Source organism: Hemitrygon akajei, chromosome 13 (assembly GCF_048418815.1).
Source record: "Hemitrygon akajei chromosome 13, sHemAka1.3, whole genome shotgun sequence".
Lineage (NCBI taxonomy): Eukaryota > Metazoa > Chordata > Chondrichthyes > Myliobatiformes > Dasyatidae > Hemitrygon > Hemitrygon akajei.
In genome coordinates this window covers 58,760,999-58,784,460 of record NC_133136.1, presented here as the reverse complement: position 1 = coordinate 58,784,460, position 23,462 = coordinate 58,760,999, and the positions used below count along the sequence as shown (strand labels likewise).

General features: G+C 38.5%; 2 protein-coding genes across 4 annotated transcripts in view; one reads left to right on the top strand and one right to left on the bottom strand.

The window, feature by feature from the left end:
- Positions 1-9,278, bottom strand: part of commd8 (COMM domain containing 8) — a 101,674-nt gene extending 92,396 nt beyond the window's left edge. For 2 of the 3 annotated variants that reach the window (XM_073064718.1, XM_073064719.1), the window contains exons 1-3: positions 9,126-9,277; positions 7,106-7,261; positions 3,380-3,532 (exon numbers count right to left, since the gene is read on the bottom strand). In XM_073064718.1, coding sequence (XP_072920819.1) covers positions 3,380-3,532; positions 7,106-7,261; positions 9,126-9,170 — 354 coding nt within the window. In that variant the 5' untranslated portion in view covers positions 9,171-9,277. Of the gene's footprint in view, positions 1-3,379; positions 3,533-7,105; positions 7,262-9,125 lie in introns of all 3 variants that reach the window. The other variant, XM_073064716.1, reaches the window with a different exon arrangement.
- A 13-nt stretch (positions 9,279-9,291) lies between these two features.
- The window catches only part of LOC140737914 (phospholipid-transporting ATPase VD-like), a 193,517-nt gene continuing 179,346 nt past the window's right edge, over positions 9,292-23,462 (top strand). The window contains exon 1 of the mRNA XM_073064713.1: positions 9,292-9,372. The gene's annotated coding sequence lies outside the window, so the exon portion shown is untranslated. The remainder of the gene's footprint in view (positions 9,373-23,462) is intronic.

Below are 23,462 nucleotides of genomic sequence, written 5' to 3'. Positions count from 1 at the left end.
TTAATAAGGAGAAAAACTGCTTTTGATTTAATTCCAATCCATTCACATCACTTAAAATTAAATAACCATTTGAACAGGTTATTTTCAGATATATGCTCAACTGATTACAAACTTTATTTTTCCAAAACTATATACTCCAGCCACCATGCTGTTTCATCTGCCTTGCAAACACAATATTAACTTCCATGCCTTGAACAGTCAATTGTGATTGCAACTATCAACCGCCTGCTGCACAATTCTCAACTACAGTTGCTGCAAATTAATCTTTTTTTTAAAAATTCTCTAGAATGTAAAAAAGTACCAATTTCTTGATTACATCGAAAACATTGGTCAGACATATTTGAATTTAATCTATTTATTTTCTGTGGTGTTATATATAATTGATGTAAAAAATTATATTGTATTAATCTAAGTCGAACATTTATTGTATTTCTCATACTATCAGAACATAATCTTGACCAGTTTTTTCCATCAATTTTAACATTCAAATCAGATTCCCATTTTTGTCTTGATTTATGAATTCCTGATTTAATTGTCTGTTTTTGAATCAAATTATACATACAAGATGTAATTTTTTTAACTTTTCCTTTTTGAATTAATATTTCTATTTCACTAGGTTTTGGCGTCAACATTGTTTGTCCCAGCTTTTCTCATAAATAAGCCTTTAATTGAAAATAACAGAAAACATTCTACATGGTCTTGTTTTAAAATTCAACCATTTTGGATAAATCTAAGACTTTTATTGGAACAAATTACTGGAGTACAACTCCCACATAGTCCAGTATTATTTTTATTAGGAGACATTGAAGGGACAATACCGAAACTTAAATTGAATAAGTATCAGAAAAAAATTTATAAAAATTGCATTGGCAGTAGCCAAAAACATTATCGCAGTTACTTGGAAATCTGATTTATATTTAACTATGGATTGTTGGAATAATGAAATACATAGTTGTATTCCACTTGAAAAAATTACATACAATCTAAGAAATGAATATGATATATTTTTGAAAATTTGGCTCCCATACTTACAAAAGATAGGATTAAATACATAGGTCCTTTGAAGATAAAATTATAAAGTAATTGGGGAAAGTAAAAATAAATATTAAAATTATTTTGAACTCCATGGAGCATGTGGGGATCCTCCGATATCCAGGCAATCTTTCTCTTTTTTTTTCTATCTTTAGATAAGGGTTAAGGGGGGGGGAGAGGGTTAAGGGGAGGGGGGAGGGTTAATATTATTTTTCTCACTATTTTATCATCACATTTATTCTTTGTAATTTTCTAAAATTTAATAAATAAAAATAAAACATTTTTTAAAAATTCTCTGCAACAAATATCCTGTTGGTTCATTTAAATACAAAGTGAAGCAATGCAGCTGGCACCTTTCCATCTTTGATATGAATGTTTTAAAAGTTCCCATTCTCTTAAGACAACTTAAACATAGCCTCACCTTCAAATTTACTGTCATATCCAACAAATTGCTCCCGTCATAATCCATTTTGCCATTGTCATACTATTGAGCTTATACAGATTTATTAAAATATTCTCAGCCTTGTAAAATTCCCAGTTCCTTTCTTTGCTATCCAAACTGACTGATAACCTAACATAATTAGCTTACTTTCAGTTCCTTTAAAAGGTTCAAAACAAAAGAGATGCAAGGTGATCAGCTCAATCAAAGATCTGTTAGCAGCAACTCCTAACTAGTAGGTTTACCAATAAAGTTATCAATTTACGTTTGATATATTTGTCCTTGTTATATTATGTGATTGAAAGCCTTGACTAGTGGTGTATCACAGGGGTCAGTGTTGGAACAATATACATTAACAATCTGGATACAGATGCAAGATTTAAGTCTGCAGATGACACAAAGATTGGTTGTGTCATTGATTATGAGAAGGTATCTTCAGCAATAGAAAAGTATCTATCTGTTAATAAAATGGCTAAAAGGCAGTTGAAATTTAATTATGAATACCTTTTTGGAGGACCAACAAGGCACAGATACAAAAAATGAATAGTAGGGCTTCACGAGTATTGAGGAACAGTGCACAAATTCAAGGATTCTTAAAGGCAATAGCACAGGTGACTAAGATGACCTACACAGGGGTGTCAAACTCATTTTAGGTCACGGGCCGGATTGAGCAAAATGCAGCTTCATGCGGGCCGGATCAGTCGGACACGTGCGAACGCAGCTTTCGTTGCCTCCGTTTTTTCAGCCTGCTCTCATGTGTCTCAGTCTCTGCTATAACTACAAAGTGTTTCACTTTACAAATTCCGTTTCTTATGAAGAAGACTGCCGAGCAAGACTGCCGAATAAACACTAAAAACCCTGAAAACCTGGTACCTGAATAAACTCAGCATTAGCCATATCATACGCCATAGGCGCTTCGATTACTGGGGCCAGCTTTAATAGTAATTAGATATTATCTCGCGGGCCAAAGATAATTCCACCGCGGGCCGGATTTGGCCCGCGGGCCTTGAGTTTGACATATATGACCTACAGGATAATTGTCTGCATTATACAGAGCACAAGGATAGCAAGGTAAAAGTACAGCAATGCAAAGCATTACAGGCAACCTTCACATTGTGAGGGTTGCATTTCTAGAAAACAATCCACATTTGGTTTACTGTAATGTAAAACCATGTCATCTGTGTATGAAATAAGAAACTTTTTAAAATGTTCATTTATTTACTTTTATCCCAATACAAACTCTATGAGCACAAATTTTATTCCTTATCTCAAATTTTTGACTCATGATTGGTGAACTCTGCAAAGACTAATTTCTGCTACCCAAACAACTGCAACACAAAGTGTCACCTGTCATTAGGTTACAGCTGGAGTGTTGTGTGTAGTTCTGGTCATCAGTACAAAAAGAATGTGACTGCACTCGCTGAGGTTCAGAAGAGATTTCCCAGAGCATTACCTGGGATGGAGTGTTGAATTACTTGGTTTTATCTACCTCAGCAGACAAAGCTGAGGCAAGACATGACTTGAGTTTTCCAAAATTATGAGTAGCATATAGATAATGAAAATCTTCCCGCTAACAAAAGCATCTACAACCAGAGGGCTTGATTTTAAAGGCAAGGAAAAAAGACTTGGAGGGCATTTAAGGATTATTTTTTCTGTTAAGGGTAGTCAATATCTGGAGTACACTACCTGAGCACGTGGTGGGAGCATGTACTCTCAAAGCATTGAAACATTACAGCATTGAAGGCCAGGTGCCAAGTGCTCAAAAATAGTATCAAAATACTTCACGCTCAGCAAACATGATGAGACAAAGAACACAATTCCATACTATGTAATCCTACAGCATTAATTCAGGAATGAAGAACTTTTTTCTTTAAAATATTGATCATACAGTATCCCAGACTGCTATACCTTTAGCTGCCAATCAAAATCCTGTAGCTGAGCAGAAGACATGTTGTTGGTTTTCTCGATTAATGCCCGTCTGAGCTCATCCTTTCTTGCTTTTAAACAACTAAGTACTGCTTCTTGATGAGATGCACTCAGTCCATTCATTAGTTGTTGAACCTTATATAAAGATAAGATTTCAATCAATATTACTAAATCTTACTATTACTTTGATCAACACCATATTTCAAAATGCATATAGCTCATGATTGCTTAAATTTACTCATAAACTGGCAGCTTGGATTTAAAAAAAATCACTAGTTTTAAAAAATTATTTAATGACTTAACACAATACAAATTATTTTCACTTCCTGTATGTCAGAACTGAAGTTAATTACTTTGCAGTTAAATCAAAGTTTTCATTCCCCTGACAATGGATAGAATTTGGGTTTCTTGACCTGGCAGGAACACAGAGGGTGTTAAAAACTTTCATTCTAGTCTGGACACATATGGTTTTTCATCTTTCTAGATAATGAATTGCTCAGAAAATCATTAACATGGACCTTTAACATAAAAAATATTGTTAAATTTCCATGTCTGTAATAATAGTGTCAACAACATGCTCTCATTCAACAAGAAAGCCTTTTTTTAAAAAATATTCTTTACTCAGACAACTTGGTCAAATATTTAGTCCTTGTAGACATTAGTCTTGCAGTGGTATTTTAACTATTCTCTTCTATGGAATGTGAATGCTGCTGGCAAATTCAGAACTCAGAACAAGAGATTCTGCAGATGGTGGAAATCTTGAACAACAACAAAATATTGGAGGAGAACTGCTTGACCTTTGAGTTACTCCAGCATTTTATGTAAGCTGCCCAGAATTCATGTACTGTAAACACAGAGGGTGAAACAAGTGTGGAACGAACTGTCAGAAGTGTAGATGACGCTTCAACTGTAACTTTCAAGAGAAGTTTAGATAGGATGGGAGGGGTTTGAAGAGATATCGTCCTTGTGCATGGTAGATAAGACCAGGTAGAAGATCAGGTAGGCACGAACTAGGTGGCCAAAGGGCTTGTTGCTTTGCTGTAGTATGTTATGATTCTGTGAGCAAGCCACTTGGCTCCTCAAGTCTGTCTCACCACTAAATATAATCATGGTTGATTCACCCCAAGCTCAACATTTCTTTTTTCTGAACTACATAACCCTTGCTCTTTGCTTTGATATTACTTTTGAAAATGCTTTGATATTACTTGCCAACTTACTCTTACAATTTCTCTCTCATCACTATCTTTAAAGCACGCTGCTGCTGGTTCCTTAAAAGTACCCAGCTTTTTGGTCTACCTCAAGATTTTGCTGCTTCATGCGTTCCAGTTGGTTCTGACTTGGATGATCAGCGATGATCATACTGAATGGAGGTGCAGGCTCGAAGGGCCGAATGGCCTACTCCTGCACCTATTTTCTATGTTTCTATGTTTCTAGTTATTTTCATTGGCTTCCTTCATTAACGAATGATAAGCTTTATCTTATTCTTTGGGTCCCACTTTTTGATTGAAATAAAATTCTGTTGAGCATTATGAAACGGCTGTATAAGTATCTGCCATTGCTTTCCTTTGGCCCATTTTCCCGGTCTGTTCCAAACATCTCACCCTTTATGTCTTTGTAGTTACCCAGAATTTAAAAGTTGCAAGCAAAGCTACATCTGCAGTCTGTTATTGCTTTTCCTTTGTACTACTTCAGTGTACTGATGAGAAGTAATCTGTATGGATAGCGTGCAAAAAATGGTTTCTCAATGCATCTCTGTGCATGCGACCATAATAAACAAATTTACAATCAATTATACATGTTCAAATCTAAAATACACTGCAACATATTGCTTTCAGAGACAATCCATGCTGCAGTCCACAAATCCTTCTTCCATTGTATCCTTGACAGTAAAATGAATCCAATACACAGATTGAAATGACTCATGGATTATTACAATTACCTTCATACATGCCTTGGATATTTTCCAATAAATGCTTTTCTGTCCCATGAGGGTACATTTTGTGGGCCCTAGACAATATATTTGTGGCTTTTTTCATCTGCTTTCCTTATTTCCACACAATCCAGTACTACATCAGACCAACTGGACCTATAACTACTACTCTTTGGAACCTTAATTAACAATGCTATCCACCTTTTTTCCATTTTTTGTCTATTCCTTTGGATCTTTGAATAATCTGGAATTTTGCATTGCCAGTCAAGGTCACTACACCTTATAATTTAAGTTATTACAGAGACAAGTGACAAATTCCAAGTCAGCTTACTGCTCAAGAGTAAAATTTTACAGATGATGCTCTCATATGGTCATTGTCCTTATCGTTCTCAATAGAGAAATCTCAAGTTTGAAAGACAAAGTTGAAGACACCTTAGAAGAGAGCAGCAGCGTCAGCTATCCCATTGGTGATATCAAGCTTTAAAGGTTGCTAAAGTCAGGCAAGAAAAAGTACTTCCTCACCCTCCCAACTTCTGCTTATAGATGAAGGGAAGATTTTGGGTTGTCAGGTGTTGAGTTAGCTGCACAACACACATCTTGTGACCAGATCTTCTCCACCACCACCCCCCACACACTATTTAGAATGAACAATTTCCTAAGAGACTAACATTGAGTTATTTAAGATTAGTAGTTTGAAAAGTTGAGTTTCTTGTAAAAGACAGTCAAAAGCATTATTCATCATTTAAAGACCTGAAAAGCAAGGAATACATCATAACCCAAGGAATTATGTATTGATTCTGTAGACCACTGATGAGCATTCTCAACTCTGACTTCTTGACTGATGATCAAACAATCTTTAATTAAACTGTGAAACTTGGATCCTGCCTTGAAAAGCTACCACAGTGATAATCTGTGAATAACAGATACTGGCCTCTCAAATGATACACCTTGTGTTGTTTAATCTCCAGTGAGTAGGACAAAAACATTTTCTTTAAAAAGACATTTCTGCATTTCTGCATATTCACAAATGTTTAAAAAGTCACAAAATCTTTTTTCTGATATATTTGAAATAAAGAGCTTAAACAAGCCTCCAAAATCAAGTTTGCCAGAAAACTCAAATGTGCTTTCGTTAAAGACATCTATCTAAAAAAACTGAAATCTTCCAGAACACAAGTAGAATACATGAAGCCTTATATTGGCTTATATTGGCAAAATATTGACTCAATTTGAGGTGAAATATGATTACCAACTATCTTTCAAACATGATGATGTACATACTGTGTAAAAGTCTTAAGACCCCATAGGTTTTTTTAAATATATGGTTTCAGATGGTGTGGCCTCCACGGAGACCTGATCTCAACATCATCTAGGCTGTCTGGGATCACCTGGAGAATTAGAAGCAAGCAAGACAGCCAAAGTCTGCAGAAGAACTGTGTGCACCTTCTCCAAGATGCTTGGGCATCCTACCAGCTAGATTTCTTATAAAACTGCACAAAAGTGTAACTAAGAGAATTGTTGCAGTTTTAAAAGGCAAAGGTTGGTCACATCAAATATTGATTTAATTATAATTTTTTTTAACTGTTTACTGCTTTTTATAGTTTTTTGATATTTAAAACTTTCATTTCATTATTTTTGGGAACTCATCGTTTTACCTGTGCCCAAGACTTTTGCACAGTATTTCATGCCATTTTATAGTTTTCTGAGAAATATTAAGCAGACGTTATTCCAGAGATTTACCAAAAAGACTTTATTCATATTCAAAATATATTACCACCAACCTCTTCATCAGACAGATGTTTACTGCAGGCATGTTTTACAAACGTAGTGGCCTCACCTAGGACCTCCATCCATTCTACAAGACTCCAAACATTTCCATAATCCCGAAACCGCGGAAATGCACGTCCACAAATACCATCAATTACCCTGTGAATGAACTTCACAAAAATAAATAGGTAATTTTAAATGCACAAAATATTTATTTCCATATCAATGTAATTCTAGCTGAAACTGTAACGTCGCATTTGCTAGAAGAGGTAGGTGAGGCAAGAGATTTCCAGATTCTTTTACAAGCTTCTTATGTAGGACCTCAAATACTTATTGAAAGTCTAGATAATCAGAACGCACAATGACTTCCTCAACAAACTACCCATATTAGCCAAGAGCTAACTTATTACCAAGAATCTGGAAAGTTACACACTTCCAAGCTCGAATCCATAGCTAGGTTACCCATTCCAAGTAAAGTTGAAATGTAAACCCGCACTTTCATAACTGAGGTAAAAAAAAAACAGCATGTTTGTTCCACTTCTTCAGAAATTGCTCTTACTTAGCATCTCACTGCCACCACCACCCTCCCACCTTCACGCACATGCACAAATAGAACTTAACATCCCTCAAGCAATTTTACAACAATCAGGCAAGCAGTGAAGTGACTTCCTTTGTTATGGTTTACAATAATATCAATGGATTTGTACAAAACGACAAATGACATTGAACAATCTTGAACTGGACAGCAACCCCCGGTATCACCCTATCAAGAATATTCCTTATTTTCTATCTTTCCTCCCACCAATTCTCTGCAATTTGGATAGGTGGAGGGGCAAGTAGTGTTGGGGAAGCAGGGAGTCTGCAAAAGGACTCATACGAATAAGCAAAGAAGTGGGCAGTTTTGGGCTCGTCTAAAACCTGTGCTGTCATTGAAGAGGGGCCAAAGGAGATTCACAAGAATTATTCCAGGAATGAAAGGGTTAATGTTTGAGGAGCACTTCATGGCACTGGGCCTGTACTCATTGGAGTTTAGGAAAATGAGGGAGAATCTCATTGAAGACTATCAAATATTGAAAGGCCTAAATTGAATGGATGTGGAGAGGAAGTTTCCTATAACGAGGGAGTCTAGGCACAGCCTTAAAATAGACGGGCATCCATTTTGAAAAGAGAAGGGTGAATCTGTGAAATTCATTACAACAGACGGCTTTGAAGGCCAAGTCATTTGGTATATTTAAAGCAGAAACTGGTAGGTTCTTGATTAGTCAGGTGTCAGAGAGAAACAGGAAAATGGGGTAGAGAGGGAAAATAAATCCGCTGTGATGGAATAGTGGAGCCTAATTCTGTTCGTTATGTATTGTGTTTTGCTTTCCCAATACTGATGTTCTTTGGCCTGCAATATTAACTTCCTCCTTCCACAGCTGATGTTTAAACTTTTGAGTACTTTCAGCATTTTCCCTTTCCAGAGTTGCATCTCCTACAATTTTCCTTTGCCTTTTCAAGAAACAGAAACAAAACATTGCAAAGGTTACAACACAAAGGCAGGACAGGCAGCATCTAGGGAGGAAAATGTAACAGGCGACGTTTCGGGTCGAGACTTCATCGTGCAACAGTACTACTCTGCTGTAAGGAATAGTTTCACAATAACAGGTCTCGATGCCTCTTGCAAACCATTCATCATGCCCAAAACTCAAGTTTCCCCCATCCCCACGGTCTCGATTAGAAATGTCTTATAAACATAAGTAATCGATAACAGTTTTCGTTTCCACTGCATGGTTTTACTTTCACTTTAGCACCCAACATTAGATTGGATGGAGCGTACGGATGAAGTGACCGTTTCTGACTGTCCGCTTGCAGCAAACTTCACCAAACTGAGACCAGAAACAGCTGAAGAGAACCCGACAAGGGAGCGGAGGGCCGCAGCGCCGGCCGTGTCTCCCCGCGGACCCGGTGCCACTATCAGCCCTTTCGCCGCGGCCAACACACTCAAGCTGATGTAGCCTGAGCTCCGGGTGGTGGGCGGGGGCGACCACTTACCCTGGGGCAATCCTCAGGTGCCAGCTTCCCCAGCAGCCGCGCCATCTTCGCTGGGAGCCGAGCCGAGCCCAGCCCAGGCCAGCAGGCGCGGCCGCGCGCCCGCGCGCCCAGATAACCGGCTCGCGCATGGCTGCATTGGCGCGTGCGCGTGCGGCGGATTCCGAGCTTCGATTTCCCCAGATCTCTCCTCGCTCCTGCAACGGCGACTTGTCGACAGGCAACGGCGTGCCTTGCTATACATGCTGAGGTACAGTTCCAAGTCTGCTACAGCCTGTTAAATGGACTGGAATGTGTATACGTAATTTAATGCGAGAGGTATCACGAACAAGAGTGATGGTTTAGAGCAGAACTCATAAATTCTCGACTAATAGCATTATAATTCGCCCTCCCCCACTTAAGTAACTTTCCATACCATTTGCCCCTAGCCCCGTCCAAGATTATGGTAAAGGTCAGAAAGCTGAGGTCACTGTCTCTCAAATGCTCACTCACCAAGAGATCTGTCACCTGACCAAGTTCATTGCCTAGTATTGGATCCAATATAGCCTCTCCACTGGGTCTGTCTACATATTGTGTCAGGAATCCTTCATAGACACATCTAACAAATTTTGTCCCTTTTGCACTGAGGCAATGCCAATTACTTGCAGGAAAGGTGAAGTCACCAATGAAAACAACCCTGTTATTTTGCATCTTCCCAAACTCTGCCTCCTGATTTGCTCTTCTGTGTCTCTATTGCTATTAGGTGTGTATGTGTGTGTGGTGTGTGTGTGTGGGGGGGGGGGGGGGGTGTACAATACACCCAAAAGAGTGATTACTGCCTTCCTGTTTCTGACTTCCACTCACACTGAATCAGTAGACGATCACACCCAATATCCTTCTTTACTGCAGCTATCCCTAATTAGCCATGTCACTCTCCCACCTCATTTACCACCCTGTGTGTCGCTTTAGAAGCATATACACTCGGGAACATCCAGCAGCCATTGCTGTCCTTGTGACACCCAAGTCTCGGTAATGGTCACAACATCGTAATTCCATGTACTAATCTATGTTGTAAGTTCATCGACCTTGTTCATGATACTCTTCACATTAAAATAAACATGCCTTAACTCATTCAACTGACTAAAATTATGTCCTATCCACTGTTATTTCTTCCTCAAATCTCTCCACAAGTTATATCTACGTTTATACCAACTGTTCCATCTTCTGACCTATCAATCAGATTCCCATTCCCTTGCTAATTTAATTTAGGCCATCTCCAGCAGGTGAGGTGCATCTGTGTTGATAATTCAAAGTTCAAAGTGCAATTACTTTGTACTATCAAATTATGTATACTATATACAACCTTGAGATTTGATTCCTTACAGGCAGATATAAATCAATGAAACCCAATAGAACCCATTAAAAAGACCATCAATATGCAGAAAGAAACAAATTGTGCAAACAATAAAAGTAAGAAATAGCATTCAGTCATCATTGCAGCCAATTCAGGAACCCATTAGTAGCATACCACAGCCTCAGTTCAATGCAGAGAAGAGTAAACCTCGCGGAGCAGCAAGCTAAACTGGCCCATCCCTCACCTTTGGCTCCAACACCCTAATGTTTACAATCTGGCATGGCACTTAAGTCAGCCAAACCTTGGGTTGTTCCTTTCGCCTGGACCCAGTCCCTACTGTAGCGATACGTTCTTGGGCCTGGGCCCCGCCACCTCAATTTGGCCCAGTATTTAAATTGATCAAACGTCAGGTCTTTCATAGCTCTCAGGTTCCACCGCCTTGACTCTGTAACACCTCTGTTCGCCTCACCTGGGTTCTGCTATTTCACATCACCTTCAAGTCTGCTCCAGCAATGGGCACACATTGGTTCTATCCCTGCTCTCATGCCTGGGCCAGGCTGCCTCAATTCGGCCTTTACTTTGCCTGTCGCAACCGTCCTGCACCTTTGCGACTTCAGTTCACACTGTAGAAATGTCAGGTTGTACAGGCCGTTCTACAGCTCTACTCCGAATGGGAAGTTACAGGCTATTGATTGCAGTGATCACATCTGAGAAAAGTGTGATTAATACAGTAATTTTTTGTTTAGTTTGCAATCTGCAAGTCGTTGCAATGCTTCACCAGCACCATCTTAAATGAGAAGTGAGGAGGAAGTTGGTTATTATTCATATTCATCATCCTCACATCCTACTTCCTCCTATAAGTAATCATCACCTCATTGTTCATGAGAACATACTGTGCACAATTTGCTCTTATATTTCCTACATTACAAATCTTGCCCCAAAATTTCTTTAAGTTATCCTGAAAGGTATATCAAAGATTCCAGAATGTGTTTTAGCTTGTTTTCTTTCAATATGTAGCTCTCACTTTCTATCTCTCCTCCCTACTTCACAGCACAACCCTACAATGATACAGTACCTGCCTTGTTATCAATTAATCAGGAATATATATATATATTTACTGTAATTCATATTTTTCTGTATTATGTATTGCATTGGACTGCTGCCACAAGGACAACAAATTTCTGTTATATCAAACAGATTAAATAAATAATGTAAAAATAAAAATTTAAGAAATAATGAGGTAAGTGTTATTGGGTTCAATGTCTATTCAGAAATCAGATGGCAGAGGGGAAGAAGCTGTTCCTGAATCATTGAGTCTGTGTCTCCTCCCTGATGGTAGCAATGAGAACAGGGCATGTCCTGGGTAATAGGGGTCCTTAATGATGGATGCCACCTTTTTGAGCCATTATTCCTTGAAAATGACCTAGATGCTACGGAGTTGATGCTTCAGGCCAAGAGCCTTTATCAGGACTGGAAAGGAAGGGAGAAGAAGCCAAAATGAGTGTTGTGTTGCTAATTGGGTCAATTTTTCTGATATCCACCTCTCCACATACAGACTTGGCTTCTTTTCAATATTAATTATTAATGCCACATCAACTTCCTTTGGTAAGTATTCTATAATGATGTTCTACCATTACTCATAAAGCATTTGGTCCAACTGCTTTGTTTTTGTCATTCACCCTCTATGTGAACCAGAAGTCCTCACTAAAGTACTATAAAGACTGCTCATCATCTCTTAGCTTTAATATTCTGCATATCTTTATAAAGCCAGGAAATCTAATAACTTAATGTATAGCCTTATCAACATGAGGTTTTTCTTTCTCATCCTGTATCCCTAAATCTCAGCTCTTCCAAAGTTTAGCTACAATTTTCTTAAAATTAAAATATTAGACTTTTACTTAAAATTTAAGACTTACGGACACTGAATTTCATATGTAGCTTTGGAGCTCATTCCTCCATCTTATCTGCCTTCAATATGTAAGTAGCAGCAGGATTTAGGAGAACACATTCATAAACCACTGATGGATGCAGGGTAGGTATTTTACAATAATAATAGTAATAATAAAAGAGTGCACACATATGATTGAAGAACCTGAAGTTACAATGGATATGCTGAAAGAGTTTTTTTTAAAATACCCACAACTGGAAAAGTATTGGCAGTGGTAATATTCATAATTATTGTAAAAATGTACTTCCCTTCATCTGTATTTATTAATGCATATCAAAAATTTTCTTAAAAATCCTGAAAAAGTGCCTGAATTTTTGACAGAAGGTAAAACATAGCTCTTACCTAAAGGGGAAATCACAAATGATCCATCAAAATATCACCCTGTTACGTATTTACAAACTATATATAAAATCATAACATCATGTCTCTCCCAAATTATCGCCACTCACTTGGATAACCACAATATACTGACAGAAGAGCAGAAAAGATGCTGTAAGAGTATGAAAGGATGTAAAGAACAACTAATAATAGATTCGGTAATTCTAAATCAAGCCCAGCTGAAAAGCAGAAATCTTTCATGTGGCTATATTGATATTTGAAGATGTTTGACTCTGTCCCACACTCTTGGTTAACAGAATTTCTTATTATATATAGACTACACCAAATATTTGTGAAGTTCATTCAATATTTGAAGAAGCCCTGGCATACTATAATCACACTATCTATTAACAACCAAAAACGAACAACCACCGTTACCAAAATAAATCAAGGCATTTTCCAAGGTGGTCCTTTAAGTCCACTATGGTTCTGTCTAGCTTTAAACTCGCTCTCCAATTTAGTGAATCAGATGAAAATTGGGTATCAAATCAGAAACAGCAAAGTGAGCTATACTTTAACACACCCTCTGTACATGGATGATTTGAAATTATATGCTCCTTTATTGGTAAAGCTAAAGCAGTTATTTAAAGCAAAATTCATGTTTATATCTTGTGAACTATTTTCACAAGATATAAGCCTGAACTTTGGACTGATTAAATGCAGAACATTAAACATAAAGAAAGGTGCAATAGAGCTAATAGAATACAAAACAGAGCAGCAGGATACAATAGAATGGATGGATGAATATGAAACATATTTGAGTAGTAATTTCTGGATGCTGCCTGTGACATGCACCAATGAGGGTAGAAGCAGGATGATTTGTGCAGGGGGCAGGGCTTCAGGTTCTTTGATAATTGGGATCTCTTCTGGGGTAGGTACGACCTTTTCAAAAGTGATGGATTGCACCTGAACCCGAGGGAGACCAATATTCTCGCAGGCAGGTTTGTTAAAGCTGTTGGGAAGGGTTTAAACTAACTTGGCAGGAAGGTGGGAACTGGAGTGAAGGGACTTAGGATAGAACGGATGGTAAAAAAGTAAAGATAGCATACAATCAGATTGTCAGGAAGAGCTGGCAGGTGATGGGATTTAGTTGCAGCCAACAGGCTGAGTATCAAATGATTAGGGATGCATGCAGAATCAGAAAGGATAGCAAATACGGTACTCAGGGTGTTATATCTAAATGCACATAGTATAAGAAATAAGGTGGATGATCTTGTTGCAGTATTACAGATTGCCAGGTATGATGTTCTAGCTATCACAGAATTGTGGCCGAAGAATGGATGGGACCTGAATGTCCGAGGTTACATGTTATATCGGAGAGTTAGGAAGGTAGGCAGAAGGGGTGGTGTGGCTCTACTGGTAAAGAATGGTATCAAATCAGTAGAAAGATGTGACGTAGGATTGAAAGATGCTGAATCCTTGTGGGTTAAATTAAGAAACAGCAAGGTAAAAGGGTGTTGATGGCTTCCCAACAGTGGCTGGGAGGTGGACTACAGGTTACAACAGGAAATGGAGAAGGCGTGTCAAAAGGGCAATGTTATTGTAGTCATGGGAGATTTTAACATGCAGACTGATTGGGAAAATCAGGTTGGTAATGGATCTCAAGAGTCAGTTTGTTGAATGCCTAAGAGATAGCTTTTTAGAGTAGTTTGTCATTGAGCCTTCTAGGGGATCAGCTCTACTGGATTGGGTGTTATGTAATGAACTGGAGGTGATTAGAGAGCTTAAGGTAAAAGAACCCTTAGGAACCAGTGATCACAATATGATTATGTTCGACTTGAAATTTAATAGGGAGAAAGTAAAATCTGGTATAGTAGTATTTTAGTGGAGTAAGGGAAATTACAGTGGTATGAGAAAGGAGTTGACCAAAGTAAATTGGAAGGAGCTGCTGGCAGGGATGTCAGCAGAGCAGCAATGGCATGTGTTTCTGGGAAAAATGAGGATGATGCAGGACATGTGTATTCCAAAAATGAAGAAATACTCAAATGGCAAAACGCACAACCATGGCTGTCAAGGGAAGTCAAAGCAATTGTAAAAGCAGAAGAAAGGGCATACAACAAAGCAAAAATTAGTGGGAAGATAGAGGATTGGGATGTTTTTAAAACCTACAGAGAGCAACTAAAAAAATCATTAGAAGGGAAAAGATGAAATATGAAAGCAAGCTAGCAAACAATATCAAAGTGGAGAGTAAAAGTTTTTTTCAAATATGTTACAAATAAAAGAGAAATGAGAGTGGATATAGGACCACTAGAAAATGAGGCAGGAGAAATAATAACGGGGGACAAAGAGATAGCTGATGAACTAACTGAGTATTTTGTATCAATCTTCACTATGGAAGACATTAACAATATGCCTGATGTAGTGTGTGAAGAAAGAAAAATGGGTGCAGTTACTGTTACAAGAGGGAAGGTGCTCAAAAAGCTGAAAGACCTAAAAGCATATAAGTCACACGGACCAGAAGAACAACATTAGGGTTCTGAAAGTGGTAGCGTTAGAGATTGTGGTGGCATTAGAAATAATCTTTCAAAATCATTGGACTCTGACATGGTTCCAGAGGACTGGAAAATTGCAAATGTCACTCCAATCTTTAAGAAAGGAGGAAGGCAGCAGAAAGGGAAGAATAAGCCATTTAGCCTGACCTCAGTGGTTGGGAAGATGTTAGAATCAATTGTTAAGGATGAGGTGATGGAGTACTTAGTGACACAGGACAAGATAGCACAAAGTCAGCATGGTTTTCTTCAGGAAAAATGCTGCCTGACGAACCTCTTGGAATTCTTTGAGGAGATTACAAGCAGGATAGATAAAAGGGATGTAGTGGATGTTGTATATTTGGACTTTCAAAAGGCCTTTGACAAGGTCCCACGCATGAGGCTGCTTACCAAATTAAGAGTCCATGGTATACTTCTTTTTATGCTGTATATAAATGATTTAGATGATGGGATAGATGGCTTTGTTGCTAAGTTTGCAGATGATATGAAGATTGGTGGAGGGGCAGGTAGTGTTGAAGAAACAGGTAGGCCACAGGAGGACTTAGACAGATTAGGAGAATGGGCAAGAAAGTGGCAATTAAAATACAATGTTGGAAAATGCATGGTCATGCACTTTTGTAGTAGAAATAAATGTGAAGACTATTTTTCTAAATGGGGAGAAAATCCAGGAATCTGAGATGCAGAGGGACTTGGGAATCCTTAAACAAAACACCCTGGAGGCTAACTTGCAGGTTGAGTCAGTGGTGAGGAAGGCAAATGCCATATTAGCATTCATTTCAAGAGGTCTAGAACACGAGAGCAAGGATGTGATGCTGAGACTTTATAAGGCACTGGTGAGGCCTCACCTTGAGTATTATGAACAGTTTTAGGCTCTTCATCTTAGAAAAGATGTGCTAACATTGGAGAGGGTCTAGAGGAGGTTCACAAGGATGATTCCAGGGATGAAAGGGTTATCATATGAAGAATGTTTGATGGCTTTTGGTCTGTAATCGATGGCATTTAGAAGGATGAGTGGGATCTCAGTGAAACCTTTCGAATGTTGAAAGGCCTAGACAGGGTAGATGTGGAAAGGATGTGTCCCATGGTGGGTGAATCTAGGACAAGAGGGCACAGCCTCAGGATAGAGGGGCACCCTTTCAAAACAGAGATGCAGAGAAATTTCTTTAGCCAAAGGGTGGTGAATTTGTGGAATTTGTTGCCACATGCAGCTGTGGAGGCCAGATCATTGGATATATTTCAGGGAGAGATTGATAGGTTCTCGATTGGACATGGCATCAAAGGTTACGGGGAGAAGGCTGGGAACTGGAGCTGAGAAGGAGATAAAAAAAAGGATTAGCCATGATTGAATAGTGGAGCAGACTCGATGGGCCAGATGGCCTAATTCTGCTCCTATGTCTTATATCAACAAGCAAAGAAAAAAATCATAATGCAATAAAGGGAAAACTTATGACAGAAGTTACTCCAAGGCTTAAGTAAATCTGCCTAACAAAGTTCAATAGTAAACATATAACAAAGGCAGAATCAGAATCAGGATAAGGTTTATTATCACTGGCATGTGTCATGAAATTTGTTAACTTAGTAGCAGCAGTTGAATGCATACATAATATAGAAGAAGAAGAAGTAGAAGCAGCAGAAATAAATAAATATATATATACATATTCAACTACAGTATACTTATATTGACCTTGGAAGCAGTTGTGCATTTTAGCTGTATCAGGCTGATTCAAGAATAATTAATCGTAACCATTGAGAGTTCTGCTGCTACACAAGTCACCCCAAGGGAAGTCTTTACTGATAATAAACACTTCAGCTATTCCTTTGGCATAATAGCTTGGTCCGAAAATCTTGAAAATTTACAAAGAACAATAAGAACTGAAATGACAAGACAGAGAAAACACTATGTACACTTGAATGCACTGAGATTAGCACTACCTAGGACAGGAGGGGGAAGAGGAAACACAGAAATAAGAAATTTGCATGACAGTCAGGTAAAACTTCTAAGGATATATTTTCATCAACAAGAACAGGATTCAGCAATCCATATGGGCACATGCAATTTTGATAAGAAGTGCACACCACTAAGAGTAAATGAAAGCACAATCCAGAAAAATGGAAAACTTTTAACTATAGAAGAAATAGTTAACCAATGGACGAGCATAACACTCCATAGAAGACATCCACATATCTGAGCAGACTAGCTGCCAACAAGGTACTCCAGGGTCAGAGTTGGAGACCTCTTTCCTAGCAATAGAAAACCAGGTGGTTGACACAATAAATAGCAAGAATACAGAATAAAAGACCAACAAATTCAAGATGCTAAATTCAGAAAATAGCAAGAGAAACCAGAAACAATCCAACACAGTACAGGATTCTGCAGCAGTTTAATCAGGCACAATCAAGTAACAGACATTATTCACCAAAATCTTGTTTTAAAATATAAACTCATAAAAGAAATGAAATTGTATTAAAAATACAAGCTTGATCCAGTTTTAGAGTCCCACGAATTATATTATGATTGATCTATTATTACAGATAGGACAATCCATAATATCCGTCTGGATATAATTTAACAGGATAAACAAGCAAGAACAACTTACCTTATAGATACAGCCATTCCAAACACACATAACATACAGAAATCAACAAGTAAAAAACATCAGAAATATGCTGAATTAAAAGAGGAAATTGAATGACTATGGAACATGAACAGGGTATATTGTAATATATACAACTGGTATATTCCCAAAGTCACTACATAATAGCATTTAGCAATTAGGCCTACACAGCAATACTTATGTTAATTTCCAGAAAGATGGAATACTAAACACCACTAGAATAGTCTAAAATCTCCTAGCAATTGAGAAATGAGTGCACTTGGCTATGCCCATACATCAGGTTTTACCATTTTGAGCTGAGGAAAATTAATAAATAATAATAATATTTATAGAGTACTTCTCATACAGATAATGTATTTCAAAATGCATTACAATGGGATGAATTGCAAACATGAAGATAAAAGACAAAAAGATGTTAGTTAAAAGCAAGGGTAAATAAGTAGGTTTTGAGTTGGTGTTTAAAAATGTCAATGGAATCTGTATCCGCAGTTTAGGAGTGTAATTTAAAAAATCTGTCCTGCCAATAATCTTTTGAGGGATATTGTTTAAGTTTAAGAAACCAGTGGAAGAAGACCTGACAGCTCGAGCAGGATTATAAAATGAAAGAGATTCTGCGATGTACCCCAGACTCAGATCATTAAAAGCTTTAAAAGCAAGTAAGAGAGATTTATACTCATTTCTAAAAGATACAGGAAGCCAAGTTGGGTGGGAGTAATATGCTCCTTGATTCTGGTTTTAGTTAGAAGTCTAGCAGTGGTGTTCTGAATGAGTTGACGTTTGTCAATAGATTGTTTAGGAAGGCCAGTGAAAAGTTCAATGCAGTAATCTAGTCTATTTGATATAAATGCATGAATTAGTTTTTTAGCATCATTATGTGACAGAAACAAATGTACCTTTGCAATATTTCTTAAGTGTAGAAATGTTGTCCTGGTCACTTTCTTTATGTGGGATTTAAAATTTTAATTCGAATCAAGGATGGCATCCGGGCTTGTTATTTCTGATTTTACAAGGGAGCCAAGTTCCCAAGTTTCTCAAGAAATTTATATCTTTTGGCTTTGTGAACAACCAAAATATTTCAGTTTTATCTTCATTTAGGTTTAGGAAATTATTGCTCATCCATTTGTTTATTGCAGCCTTACCAGAAGTCAGAGAAGACAGGGTGTTATCATCATCAGGCGCAACTGAGATACACAATCATGTGTCATCTGCATAACTGGGAAAGTCATGTTTATGCTCGCTAATGCCATCTCCTAAAGGGAGCATAAATGAGGAGAAGAGTAGGGGACCAAGACAGCTTCCCTGAGTAACACCAAAAGGTACATCATATCTCTTAAAATATTGATGTAGAAACTACAGCACAATACAGACTCTTAAGCCCACAATGCTGTGCTGAAAATGTACTTACTTTAGAAATTACCCAGGGTTAACCATAGCCTTCTATTTTTCTAAACTCCATGTACCTATTCAGGAGTCTCTTAAAAGACCCTATCGTATTCGCCTCCACCACTGTCACCGGCAGCCCATTCCACACACTTACCACTCTCTACATAAAAAAAATGTATCCCTGACATCTCCTCTGTACCTACTTCCAAGCACCTTAAAACTGTGCCCTCTCGTGATAGCCATTTCAGCCCTAGGAAAAAGCTTCTGACTATCCACACGATCAATGCCTCTCATCATCTTATACACTTCTATCAAGTCACCTCTCATCCTCCGTCACTCCAAGGAGAAAAGGCCAAGTTCACTCAACCTAGTCTCATAAGGCATGCTCCCCAATCCAGGCAAAATCCTTGTAAATCTCCTCTACACTTTTTCTATAGTTTCCACATCCTTCTTGTAGTGAAGTGACCAGAACCGAGCACAGTACTCCAAGTGGGGTCGGAACAGGGTCATATATAGTTGTAACATTACCTCTCAGCTCTTGAACTCAATCCCATGGTTGATGAAGGCTAATGTACCATATGCCTTCTTAACCACAGAGCCAACCTGTGCAGCAGCTTTGAGTGTCCTATCGACTCGGACCCCAAGATCCCTCTGATCCTCCACACTGCCAAGAGTCTTACCATTAATACTATATTCTGCCATCATATTTGACTACCAAAATGAACCACCTCACACTTATCTGGATTGAATTCTATCTGCCACTTCTCAGCCCAGTTTTGTATCCTATCAATGTCCCACTGAAACCTCTGACATATCTCCACTTCCTTATCCAGGTTATTTATAAAAATAATGAAGAGAAGGGGTCCCAGAACAGATCCCTGAGGAACACCACTGGTCATCAACCTCCATACAGAATGTGACCCATCTACAACCGCTCTTTGCCTTCTGGGAGCAAGCCAGTTCTGGATCCACAAAGCAATGTCCCCTTGGATCCCATGCTCCTTACTTTCTCAATAAGCCTTGCATGGGGTACCTTGTCAAATGCCTTGCTGAAATCCATATATACTACATCTACTGCTCTACCTTCATCAACGTGTTTAGTCACATCCACAAAAAATTCCATCAGGCTCATAAGGCATGACCTGCCTTTGACAAAGCCATGCTGACTATTCCTAATCATATTATGCCTCTCCAGATGTTCACCAATCTTGCCCGTCAGGATCTTCTCCATCAACTTACCAACCACTGAAGTGAGACTCACTGGTCTATAATTTCCTAGGCTATCTCTACTCCCTTTCTTGAATAAGGGAACAACATCTGCAACCGTCCAATTCTCTGGAACCTCCCCTGTCCCATTGATGATGCAAAGATCATTGCCAGAGACTCAGCAATCTCCTCCCTTGCCTCCCTCAGTAGCCTGGGGTACATCTCGTCCAATCCCGGTGACTTATCCAACTTGATGCTTTCCAAAAGCTCCAGCACATCCTTTTTCTTAATGTTTATATATGCCAAACTTTTCAATCCACTGTAAGTCATCCCTATAATCGCCAAGATCCTTTTCCGTAGTGAATACTGAAGCAAAGTATTCATTAAGTACCTCAGCTATCTCCTCCAGTTTCATGCACACTTTCCACTGTCACACATGATTGGTGCTCAAATACTCAGAGGATGTAATCACATCTGTATGTATGTATAAGGAGTTCCTTGCTGGGCCTACAAAGTTCCCAAGACATCTTCAAGGAGTGGTGTCTCAGAAAGGCAGCAACCATTATTAAGGACCCCCCAGCACCAAGGTCATGCCCTTTTCTCACTGTTACCATCAGGTAAGAGGTACAGAAGGCTGAAGGCACACACTCAGTGATTCAAGAACAGCTTCTTCCCCTCTGCCATCCGATTCCAAAATGGACATTGGACTCAGGAACATTGCCTCACTTTTTAATATATATGATTTCTGATAATGCACAATTTTAATATATTCAATATGCATATACTGTAAGTGATTTCATTTTTCTTTCTATATTATGTATTGCATTGAACTGCTGCTGCTAAGTTAACAAATTTCATGACACATGCCGGTGATAATAAACCTGATTCTGTTTCTGATTTAAAATTAGACACAGACACAATTGTTTAAGACTCCTTTGTCTTCTAGATATTATTGTAAGCAAAATTTATCTGCAGTCCAGTAGTTTTCAAGATCCACCCCATGATACGTTACAATTGGCAATGAAAATTGGATAAAGAGAAACAGAAATAATATTGTGCCTTTGGGCCTCATAGGCCTCAAATATTCAGAGCTCTGATTCCATGCTCAGTCAATGCATATTGTACTGCCTTTATGGGTTAGATCAAAGGGACACAGGCAGCTTCTTTTGCTTGCTGGAGAACAGGACTTGGTCATAAAGGACAGTAATAAATTTTAGTATAAAGCTAATGCAAAGAAGACAGCAAATATCTACAAATTGCGAAACAAGCTGAAAGTAATAACATTGACAGATGAATCTCAAGGTTGTATAATGTATACATACTTTGATAATAAATGTACTTTGAACTTTGAACACAGGAATTTAGATTTACAGAGTCATATCATCTCATTGGCTCTTCACTCAGCTCTGGAACATCTTGACAACAAAGATGCATACATCAGGATGCTCTTTATCAACTACAGCTCAGCATTCAATAGAATCATTCCACAAAACTAATGAATAAGCTCCAAGACTTTGGCCTCAATATCTCCTTGTGCAATTGGAACCTCGATTTCCTCACTTGCAGATGCCAGCAACATCTCCTCCATGATCTCCATCAACAAAGGTGCACGATAGGGCTGTGTACTTAGACCCCTGCCTTACTCATTTTCCACTAATGACTGTAAGGCTAAGCACAGCTCAAAAAGCCTTATTCAAATTTGCTGATGACACCGCTATCATAGGCTGAGTAAAAGAGATGATGAATTAGCATGAAGGGGGGAAATTGAAAATCTGGCTGAGTGGTGCCATAATCAACAATCTTACTCAATGTCAGCAGACTAAGGAGCTGATTATTGACTTCTGATCCTCAAATGTATCCACCTTGTTATTGGCTATGCTGGATTTCCTCGGCTCCATGTCACCTGAAGACTTTAGCACTTTAACTCTGGCCATCTTAGTTGCAATTTCTTCTTGCAACTTAAGCTCCTCCATCTTCCTCCGAATCTATTCTGCTTGTAGTTCCTGGCTTATTCGAAGCCATTCCTTGTCTCTTTAAAGCAGTTCCGCTGTTTCTTCCTGGCTTCTTCAAAGTTGGTTCACCTGTTCCCTTAAGGCGTGTTTACTCCTCAGTATTTATTGTTTGGCATATAATTCAGGTAAATAGGAAGAAGAAACGAGAGGTCTATGAGCCAGTCCCCGGTGTTATTATTTCGGTGGACCTGTCCTGATCTCAGCATGTAAAGGCAATTACGAAGGATGCACAACAGTGCCTCTACTTTTTTAGGAGCTTGTGAAGATTTGGCATGACATCTAAAACTTTGTAAAAACTCCGTAAATGTGTAGTGGAGAGTATATTGACTGGCTGCATCACAGCCTAGTATGGAAACACTAATGCCCTTGGATGGAGAATCCTAAAAAAGAAGTAGATATGGCCCAGTTCATCATGGGCATAGGAGCCATGTATTCTGTGTTGCATGTTTAATATATTTGTTATATGTGTGGGCATGTCGTGTAAATATAATAACTCAGTGAAGTCGCAGGTTGTCAGCAATTGCTTGGTTTTGATTCTGGATCAATTTTTGCAGCAAAGATTTCAACAGTTACACCAAACAAACATCAGCATTTGCATGTGTCTGAGAAATCAGAAGCACCAGTCTGGAGCAGCTTGTGGCAAGTACGACGTGTTTTGCTGTCCACACTGTGTGTTTAGATTTGAAACAGTGTTGATGTGGTTTGGACTAAAAAGCTGTGGTGGTGGTTGCCTGAAGTGTTAGACCTTTGATTATGTTGAAATGCTGAAGAATTGAAATAATTGTATTGTTTCTATTGTTGAAAAGCTGAATTAAGACTGCCATTGTTTTGTCTCATTTACACACTTGGAAGACAAAATGATTTCAGCTAGAAACAGCAACCTTGAAGCTGAGGGGGCGATTAAACAAACCCATGAAGGTCAGTTCCCTGAAGGAGATGAAAATAACTATGAAGACAAAGAACAAGCTGTGACAAC